The 11,081-nt window shown below is 32.1% G+C and overlaps 1 protein-coding gene across 1 annotated transcript in view; it reads right to left on the bottom strand.

Moving 5' to 3' along the window:
• The window catches only part of LOC112156624 (T-box transcription factor 19), a 19,290-nt gene extending 10,657 nt beyond the window's left edge, over positions 1 to 8,633 (bottom strand). Inside the window, exons 1-2 of the mRNA XM_024288865.2 lie at positions 6,374 to 8,633; positions 5,217 to 5,230 (exon numbers count right to left, since the gene is read on the bottom strand). Of these exons, the coding sequence (XP_024144633.1) occupies positions 5,217 to 5,230; positions 6,374 to 6,636 (277 nt within the window). The 5' untranslated portion in view covers positions 6,637 to 8,633. The remainder of the gene's footprint in view (positions 1 to 5,216; positions 5,231 to 6,373) is intronic.
• Between the last annotated feature and the right edge of the window lie 2,448 nt (positions 8,634 to 11,081).

Below are 11,081 nucleotides of genomic sequence, written 5' to 3'. Positions count from 1 at the left end.
CTGTCGTTCATCATCAGTCCACTAGGGGCAGTAGAACGACTTTTACAGCTCTTTTCAAAATGGCCGCTTCCATGAAATCTCAAGAACACTTTTGGCAGGAAAATCTTTTAGCTATTTTTCAAAACTTTACGGGGAAATAACTAGTTAGTTGTTATTGATGTTTTTAAATGAATATTTGCTGTTTTGAAAGATTTTTTATTATACAAGATACAATTTGATAAAGTGAGTAAATAAGTTGCTTTTTTTCTTGAACTTACATGTCAACATTTTAGCATCTTTAGCTAACGTAAAGAAATATTACTAAATCATTCAATGTATCAACACTAATATTATGTCTCATGAAAAATTATTTTGCAACAAGTTTTGTGAATTCCATTTATTAGAAAATCATGCTAATATGATAATTTTAGAGCCATAGAAAAAAATAAACATTCTTTTAGTATTTTTATACTTTAAATTGGAATAAATTGAAACATTATGGTAAAAAAATATATATAGTAACTCTACTAGATTAGAACTGTAAAATTATAAGAAAAAAATTGTATTTTTATAAGAATAAAGTAATAATATTATGGTGAAAAAAGGAAAAGAATAAAACAATAAAGTCAAAGTTTTACAACATTAGAATTGTAAAATTCTGAAAAAAATAGTGATTTTACGAGATTAAAATAGTAAAATTATGAGAAAAAATATGTAATTTTATGAGATTAAAGCTGTAACATTATGGTGAAAAAAAGAAAAAAAAATCCAACAATTATGAGAAGAAAACTTTAATTTTAGTAGATTAGAATTGTAAAATTGTGAGAAAAAAGTAGTAATTTTATTAAACTAAAACTGTACAATTGTTAGAAAACAGTTGTCATTTTATGAGAATAAAGTTGTAACATTATGGTAACAAAAATGCAGTCACTCAACTAGATTAGAATTCTAAAATTATAAGAAACAATTGGTATTTTTATGAGGATAAAGTCAATATGGGGAAAAAAGGAGAAAAAAATGTGAGAATAAATTCGTACAATTATAAGGAGATTAGAATGGTAAAATTATGAGAAAAAAGTAGTGATTTGACTAGATTAAAATAGTAAAATTATGAGAAAAAATATGTAATTTTATGAGAATAAAGCTGTAACATTATGCGAAAAAGAATTATGAGTATAATTAAAACAACTATGAGGATAAAACTGTAATGTTATGAGGTTAGAATCATAAAGTAGTAACTTTATTAAACTAAAACTGTAAAATTGTTAGAAAACAGTTGTCATTTTATGAGAAAAAAGTTGTAACAATATAAGAAAAAGAAGGAAAAAAAAGCAAAAACTAAGATGTAAAACTATAAGTAAAAAGTAGCAATAATAGGAGATCAAAACAGAAAAATTGTGAGTATAAAATTGTAATTTTATTTTGAAAAAAAGTTATAAAACGATTGAAAATGGAGATTAAAAAATGTAAAAATGAAGTCGTAAAATGAGGAAAAATTAATTTTACAAGATTAAAATAATAAAATTAGGAGAAAAAGTTATAATTTTATGAGAATAAAGTTATAAAATTGTGGTAAAATAACTATAAATATAAATTTTACAAGACTGAAGTCGTAAACCTCTTGTAATTCTATGAGATTAAAATCGTACATTTTATGTGAAATAAGAGGAAATTTTACAAACATGAACTTGGAGAATTATAAGTAAAAACGTCAATATTTTTTAAGGAAAACAAAGTAATTAATATATTTACTAAAAAAATAGGAACACTAACAACAAAAAATAACAAATATTGTGTTTCAATCTGAGATAAATGGCTGAAAAAAAGTTTTTTCTTTGTAAAATTACTACTTTTTTGTTTTAATCTTGCAACTTTATTCATGTAAACGTTCACAAATGTTTCAAACTTTTACACTTTATTTTCATACACTAATTATTTGATCCTATAACTATAGAGGCTCCGATGCTCCGTCTTAGCAGCCCTTTTCCCCATCTTAAAGGGTTTGTTCTGAGCTGTCGTGGTGTCCTCTGTGATGAAAGCTCAATCTCCGGCCGCGTGAATATAAATTCACGCAGAAGTTGGTGGGTTTGGAGCAAACACTGAACAAACAGGCTCTCGGCTGCAGCTGAAGTGGATCCCGCAGGTGTAAATGGAGTGTTTGCCCTCTGCAGGGCGCGACTGGTCAGCACGCCTCGGCTCGCCAAAAAACCCGCTAAATGAAGCCCACAGGGGTGACGGCGGGGGCCACAGACAAACCAGCAGAGGGAATGGCTGAAAGGATTGTTGTTGCAGGTGTTCAACTTGTCAAACTCTCAGGTTTGAGGAGCGTTTTTAACTCGACCGTCAGAAGTAAAGCCGTTCTACCGCAAGTTAACCAAATAAGTGTGTAAATAATCTCTGTTTTCGACCATAACAAACACAGACCGGATTCTTTTTTAACCCCGTAAAACCTAATGTGTTTTATCATATTTAAATATCAATTATGGGTGACCTGGTAAGAAAAAAAGCACCTTATTTAGCCATTGTCTCAAATTTGATACACACAGTTTTAATATGATCTATCGCTTATGAATATTTAATTGTCCACAAATGTTGCATGTTTTTAATACATCAATTAGTCATTTAAGAAAAATAAGAACAATAGATGAGTTAATCTCAAGCAAAAGTGTTGAAAATTAGCAAAACATTTTCCCCCCCAATCTGTTTTTGAGATGTCACGGGGGCAGCCATTTTGAAATCAGCAGCAAAAGTCCTTCTACTTCCCCTAGTGGAATAAGAATGAACTGCAGGTCAGAAAGCATCAACCAATTTATATGAAATGGGTTTTTAAGAAATGTTTTGATAATGTTAATAAGATAAAGGTCTCAGAGTTACGTGTATCAAATATGATGTGAATGGTTATATAGGGTTAAATGAAACATTTATTTTTATTTCATTAAATCTGTTAAATATCTTCACTTATTGTGTTTGATCTAAGCATTACTGCTGTTTCCCCATCAAAAACTCAAAACTTCTTCATCTAAATCAAGAAAAATGAACAAAAAAGGAGTTTATAAATTGTAAATCTCCGTTCTTTTTAAAATCGTAATATTATTAATTAAACTTCATGCATAAACCATTGATTTCTACATATTATAATAAAGTAATTTGATCATTTAAAATGAATAACCTTTCTTCTCTAAAGGTTACTGGATGAATACAAAGTTGTTCGACACACTAGTTGGGTCCGAATTCCTTCACTGCTCAGTATTTAATGCTCTAGTATTTATCAATGTGTCTGGATGTCTCAGTTAGTTCAATCAGGTTGGATTCCCAGGAGGTTTAATGAACTTAATCCAGAGTAAGTCTTCAGGTAAGACCCAACTGTGGAGCCACAAGAGGACCACTATGTATATTTAATATTTTATTACTATTATTAATTTTATTATTATTTCACTTTATTTTTGCACCAAGTGAGTAGCGCTCGTTGTACAATGTATAAGGACAATAAAGGCTATTCTATTCTATTCTATTCTATTCTACTCAAATGGAATGAATTTAACCAAGTTTTAGACATTTTTTAGGTTACATAGAATATTAATATTTAAATCTGAACTAAACTCTTTATTTTTATCTACAGCATCATATCAATTTTCCTTTTGTGGAATCAATCAAAATGTATTCTATTCTATTGTATTCTATTCTATTGATTTCTTTTTTATTGTATTGTATTTGACTGATTTCTGTTCCTTTCTATTTCCTTCTACTCTCTCTACTGATTTTTATTTAATTCTTACTAATGTATTCTATTCATTTCTGTTCTATTCTATTCTACTTTATTTTTATTTTATTCAATTAATTTATTTTCTAGTGTACTCTACTGATGTTGTATTTCCTCTGTTTCTATGCCATTCCACTGTATTTTACTGATTTCTATCCTACTAGTTTAATTCATTATATTCTACTTTATTCTATTAAAATAATTTCCATGTGTATTATTTTCTACTGATTTCCTACTCCATTCTATTCTATTTATTTCTACTCTATTCTACTGATAAAATACAGGCTTTTGTCAGGAAGGCTATAATGTGTAGGTGGATTTACAGTTCGAATGTGGAAAACTTTAAAATTCTGAAATAATTACCTCAGAAATATTAAGATATTATTTAAATGATGTTTTTCATAAAATGGGGAAAGGTGTGGGATTGTTTGAAAACTAAATCATAATTGTGAAATATTACAGGTTGGACAGATAACTTAAATATCTGTGTAATTTTCATGTTCTTTTTGTTTTAAGGGTTGTGTTTTAACTGCTGAGATCTGTTTTTGCTGTTGTATTCCGTGCTGTTTGTTTCTTTGCTTTCTCAACTTTATGTATTATATGTAAAAATACAATAAAATAAAAATACAGGCTGGAAGGACATCTGTAGTAAAACTCATCCAAACCAAACATGCGACTCAGTGGAAGCTGATTTGCCGTGATGGGAAATACCAAAAGTTGGACATCCAAGCTTTCCTCATCAGAACACAGTGGATTCTTTGCAAAAAGTTCATATTTTGTGACTTCATGCTAGTGTGTCTGAATTGCATCAATATCTGAGACTTTTAGTGGTTCATGACATTTTGGGGTTAATAAATTCAGACATGATCCTCGTGTGAACATGAGAGCCAGACGAGTCATCTTGGTTGACAGAATATTTCATTTTTTGGGACAAAAAAAAAATCATTTTTTTTAAAGGATGTCCTCATGAACTGTAACGCTACGTCCACGCCGCCCGCAGCAACGGAAACTTTCAATGAAAAGTCAACATAAACATGCGTTTCTGTATGAGGTCGAGTCTGGGTCGGATTAAAGAGGATGAAAAAACAGACGGAAAATGTGAAAAACGGACATTATAACAGAATGTATTAAAAAAAATGAAAACAAGACATTGTAAATATGAAAAAAGAAAGAAAATTTAAAAAAAATGTAAAACTTGAAATAAAAGTTGAAAATTTGAACAGTGTATTATAAGTATGAAAATAAATAAATAAGTAAAAAACTATAAACGTAAATTGACCAATTGAAAAATAATTTATCCACTAGTAACAGCTGCTGTTTTGAATTTATATATTTTTTAATCAGTTCTCTGTTTTCAGTTTCAATTTTTGAGTTTTTGCTTATCCTAATTGTACATGGGGGCGGAGCTTTGAGCTCATTGGCTACCAGGGCAGAGGAGACTCCGCCCTACACATTTTCTGCAAGTTTCTTAGCTTACAATGCTGAGTCTTCCTAAAATAAAAACAAAATATGGAGAATTCTCTTTCCAACTTGCAGCAGCAAAAGAGAGGAATGACTTTCAAAAAGAACTAAAATTGAATTTTAATCAATGCACTGACTGAATCATAAACGTCTTTTTTCTACACTGTGTAAACTTTAATTATCTTATGGCTGAATAGCTTTAATTGTGTAAATTATTGTATGTATTGTGATGTTTTTATCTACTTTTGTGTTTCTTCTCAGGTCGATATTGTAAATAAGAATTTGTTCTTAATAACTTAAATAACGGAATTAAAACACATTTTCTACACTTTTCTTAGACACACATGAATATTTTCACACTTTTCTCACATTTTGTACTCTCAATGTACAAACTTTCAAATTTACTTTTTTTATATATTTTTTTTAAGTTTTCAGTATTTCTTTTGAAATGTTGAATTTTATTTTTTTCAGTTTTTCAATAATTCCTTTACGTTTACAGTATTTATTTGAGTGTGAAAACTGTTTGCAAATTTTTTATATTTTTTTTAAGTTAAAAAAAATTCAAATTTTTAATTTTATGTTTTTCAATTTTTCAATAATTCCTTCAAGTTTACAATATTTTTTGTGTTTAAAACAGCTTTCAAATTTTTAATATTTTTTTAAGTTTCCAAAAAAAAATCAAATTTTTAATTAGATTTTTTCAAATTTTCAATAATTCCTTCGAGTTTACAATATTTATTTGAGTTGCTTTCAAATTTTCTTTTTTTTTTCTTTTTTTTTCTTTTTTTCCATTAAGATTACCCTGATTTGACCCCACACTCCTGCGTTCAAAACTTTTGCATATGTGTCCACAATCGTCCACTGAACGCATGTTTCACGTTAAACCAGGTGGAACCGTCTTTGACCAATCAGAGACTCAGATTTGGTCGTGACTAATTTCATTCTCTTACATTCCAGCGGTTTGAAATGAATATTTACAGTTCTAAGACACCAATGTTTTCCAAAACTGGAGGTTTGACATGTCGCACCAAACCTCTTCCAACTGTAGGTGGCAGATATGTGCTAGTAAACGGTATAGAAAGAGGACAGAGAAGCCCCTCCCTGATTGTCCAGTGTGAACGCAGCTTTAGACACTTTAATGTATCTCATGACACTTCTGCCGAGAGAAGTTACCGTCCGTTCTTGGTGACGATCATCTCGTTGGTGATCTGCTGGAACTTCCTCCACAGCTCGCCGTCCTCCAGCGTCACCCTCAGCTCCCTCTCCGTCGGGTCGCCCTTCTCCCTGCCGGCCTGCAGCTCGCTCTCCACGGCGCTCAGCAGCCGCGACATGCAGCACTCGGCCGAGGCGGACCCGCACGCCGTCCCGCCGGAGGTCTGGTCTGCTGTGGACACAGAGCCAGACTCCCTGTCGTCCTGGAGGCCCTCCACCTTCATCTGCAGGGCCAACAGTCACAGTTTATGGGGTTTGTCTTCATTTTAAATCCACAAGATTCAGAAAATCTTTATGTCTTTTGATTATTTCAATTTACACCAAATTCAAACGCCAAATAAAGCATCACTCTAGTAGAATTTATAGAATTTATGTTCAAAACTTGGAAATCTTTGTCGATCTTGGAGAACAAAAAGGACATTTTGATCACAAATACTGAAAAAAAACATTAAACAGATGAACATGCATCAAAGATCAAAAGGTGAACTCTTCAGGATCCCACACACGGCGGCATCGCCCACAGCTTTAAAAATATAGCATCTACTCAGCGACCAAATGCTCCACAAGAGGCAGATTTAAACCAAAAACATGCGTCCTTCACCTGAAATGAGCCGCAATTAAAGAGGGACAAAATGTCCTTAAACTCTAAGAAGCATCTGTTACACTCCAGCGACATTAAGGCTAAACAAACGTTCGGAAAATATATATATATATTTTTTTCCAAACCAAATCCTGAAGAAGAAATTTTTAACTTGAAGTCTCTAATGACTTTAAATAAGTATGGTTCCTATAGTGACACAAACGTCCCTAAAATAAGAGATCAAGAATCTCTTCAGATGCACGAAAAACTTCGCAAAGGATACCAGTCCGGGAATTTTTGTTCGCAGAGAAAAATGTAAGGATACATAAAAAATAAAAATAAAAAAAGGAAATGAGTTTAAATAAGAGCTTTCAATGCCCAAAAAAAAAAACAGGGTAGATACAAACCTTCAAATTCAAGGAATAGAAGAAGCAGCAATTATGGATATTTAGGGATTCCATTAGCAGCTTCAACCCCCCCATGAACTCCACCGTAATACCAACAATTACTCAAGAGACAGAAACGCTGCTTTGACTTTAAGGAGGAAAAGTTAAAAGTTGAAGATGAAATATTTCATTTTCTCTAAAAAAAATAAAATAAAAAAAATAACACTATTAATAGAAGATAAAGTATTTGTGACCTTTCTGATCTTAAAGCCAGTATTTCAGAAGAACGTAGCTTCATGAATATCTATGAAAAGTAGATCAATCAGTGATGGTTCAAGTTAAACTGGAGTATCCGGCGACTAACGCAGTCGAATTAGTATTTGGGGTTGGATAGGGAGGAAAGTTTTGAGCCTATTCGGGGTTTTTTTACATCCCCCCTAACATGGATTTCTCCACTGGTGTCCAGGGTCAGAGTGTCTCTCAATTTCCGTGACCGAATCTTTCTGTTGAGTTTTCACTGGACAGAAGGTGTCTAACCTGGAGGGTTGAACACTGGACAAACAAGCCCTTTGACCAATAAACATAACATCGCTAAGAGGCTTTTCTTCGCTTCAGTATCCGCTGGACTGACGCGAATTGTGTAAATGGTTGAAGAGTTTGGTTAGTCGAACGAATGTCAAAGACTCTGAGGGCTTTACGTTAGACATGGTGACCCCAGGAGTAGACGAGCCTCTAAGGGGCGGAGCTACAGTCTGACTACTCTGTCCCATCCCTCGTGCCAGGTGTGCATTAGGGTGGTGGTACCCTTGATGAGTCGCCGGTCTATCCCAACAGTGATCATTTCTGTAAAAGTCGTTTCAAACACCAGTTCAAGTTTTAGTTGTTCTTAACTAGTTCTTAACTATTGATTTTAGAATCAATACTCACATGAACAACGCTGCAAAAATATTGGATTAAAAAAAGTGTTATGTTAATCCTGTCTAACCATTTGTATCCTATTTGATACATTCTGAGACCCCTATCTCATTAGCATAACCAAAACTTTCCTTAAAAACCCATTGTATGCGACTTCCATGTTTCCTGCTGTGCAGTACGTTATCGTTCCACTAGAGGCAGTAGAAGGGCTTTTCCTGCTCATTTCAAAATGGCTGCCCCCGTGACATCTCAAGAACAGTTTTGGAGGGAAAATGTTTTGCTAATTTTCAACAATTTAGGTTGAGATTAGCTCAGCTATTGTTATTTTATTTTCTTAAATGACTACTTGCTGTATTGAAAAATGTATAAATCTGTTGATAATTAATTATGTATAACAGTTTCACCATGTTAAAAATTTTCCCCTAAATAATACTTTTTCCACAACGTATCATGATATTTAAATATTATGAAAAAAAAAGAATTTTCTGTCAATTATTTGATGAAGTGGTATTTATTGGATTTATCTAAGTAAACATTTAAGGACGAGAAATCCCTGATATGTAACCCAACATTCATTCAATCAAAATATGAAAAAATACAAGAGATTTGGACTTTTAATGTCTTAAATTTGGATAATCAGGATCTGTATGTCTGCATTTAGACGTGGAGTTTCGTCAAATTCAGCCCAGCAGGGAGATCCTGACTGTGTTTGCGGACCGTTTCCCTCACACACAGACACATATATCATAGAAACCACTGAATGTTTAGCAGCTCTATTCTAAATATGTTAAATCCTTTCCTTCTGCCTTTCTGTTTCGTGTGAATGGAATCTTCCTTTGCTTTATGCCTCAAAGCCAAAGTCGGCCTAAAGCTCATTCAAAAGCTGTATAAAAAATAAATAAAGCAACTGTTTTTTAATTTTATTACTTGAAAGACAATATTTAGCGTTTTTAGAACTATAGTTTTTACCCAAAACATTAAGTCCAAGAAACAAAGACCAACGCTTGTGGTATTTCTCTGCCGCTGCTGTCCAACCCCATCACAATATTTAAACAGTTTATTAAATAGCCAATTGAAAAAAAATCTTCTGCAAATCCTGGAGTTGTTTTTGTCAGTAAAAATCAATATTTTCAAAATAAAAGCTTGATCAATGTGGAAAAATAGAAATAATCTTTAAGAAAATCAAAGCAGTTTTAAGTGCAGAAGAACATCAACCGCATTTATCTATCCTTCTTTAGACTTATTTTTATTTCCAGTTGTGTTTTGTTAATCATACAGATAATATTAGGTAAATTGGACAATATTTTTAATCGGCTGGATGAACATTTGTTCTTCCATAAAAATTAATTAAATTATTTTTTAAAATCTATCATTAAAAAAACTAATTTTTGCAAGTTTCTTTGAATTTCACTTGAGAAAATGTGATGTTTTATCCTTAAAACTACTTTTTTCTATAAATAAAAAATTAAAAAACATAAATAATCTTAGTTTCTTCCTTTATAATTCTAAAAAATAATAATAAATAGTTTAAAAAAATCATAGAAACATATAAATCTAAACATTTTAATAAAAACTAAAGAAATTTGACTAAAAAAATAAGTTTGGTTTAGATTAAATTAGTTATATATGACCAATAAAAGTGAGTCCTGAAAGAGGATGAGGAGACTGATGAAGAGTGGAGTCACCTGAGCGAGGCGGCAAGCGGCGAGAAGCGTCCAGAGTGTGGAGCAGCCGGTGAATGCACGCCGCGGCGCAGCCTGAGGCGCCTCACCGAGCCTAGGAACCCCACACTCTCTCTCTCTCCAGCCTCTTGGCTCGCTCGACCACTCAGGTTTGATTTCAGAGAAAAAATTCAAGGCAGAGACGCAGAGGAGAGCGGGAGACGGGCTGGACGCCGTTCAATCCGACCATCTGTTGACTTTTTCTCTTCTGTACGTTAATTATCCAATCACCAATTATGTCCCATTCACTTGTTTTCCATCCATTCATCTCAACCTGTTGAAAGTTCTCAGACAAAAAAGACATTTTGATCATCAAACTCCAGAAGAGTTTAACTCACCAACAGTTGAGTTTGTTACTTGATGAAGTCCAAAATACCCGAAAAAGCTGATAATGATTAAAGCAAATAAAATACCCTCAAGGTAACTTAAACACACTTTCTATCATGAAAAAGGCTGTTTCTGTTCACATTTATTCATGGGAATAAAATTCTAAAACTATTGAGTAAAATAAAAATGAAGAGACGCATAATTTTGGAAAGATTACCGAGGCCTTTTTTTTATTACTTTCTAAGAATTTGTCTGTAAAAAAATGATATCCATCATTGTAGTACAACCTAAACTTCTTTTTTTTTGTTTAAACATTCTAGTTCCACAATTAACCTAAAACTGTCCAAAAAAACTCAGTTTAGAAAAATAAATTTTGTCATTTTTAACTACAAAAAATGAGATGAAACATTTATGTTTTATAGCAAAACAACAAACATGTAGAGAGAAAATTAAAAAAATCCTAAAGCAACAAAAAGATGAGGTCAAAAATATGTAAAAAGAGCAAAAAAACAAGTTAAGCTCCATTAAACTGTATGTATGCATTTATTCCAATAGATCTCACAATATCAACCATAAATTTAGTTTTTTTAACCAGAAATTTCAAAACTAAAAACCTTTTTTTTAAATCTTCACAATAAATGTTAAAATAAAACTCAACTAATCAGGAGGTCATTCCTGCATCATTAGAAACCACCGATATGATTGGCAACCAGTCTGGTGAGTTTGAGTAAATAAAATAA

The sequence above is a fragment of the Oryzias melastigma genome, linkage group LG2, assembly GCF_002922805.2.
Source record: "Oryzias melastigma strain HK-1 linkage group LG2, ASM292280v2, whole genome shotgun sequence".
Taxonomy (NCBI): Eukaryota; Metazoa; Chordata; class Actinopteri; order Beloniformes; family Adrianichthyidae; genus Oryzias; species Oryzias melastigma.
Note: the sequence above shows the minus strand (reverse complement) of the source record. Positions and strands in the feature narration are given on the sequence as shown.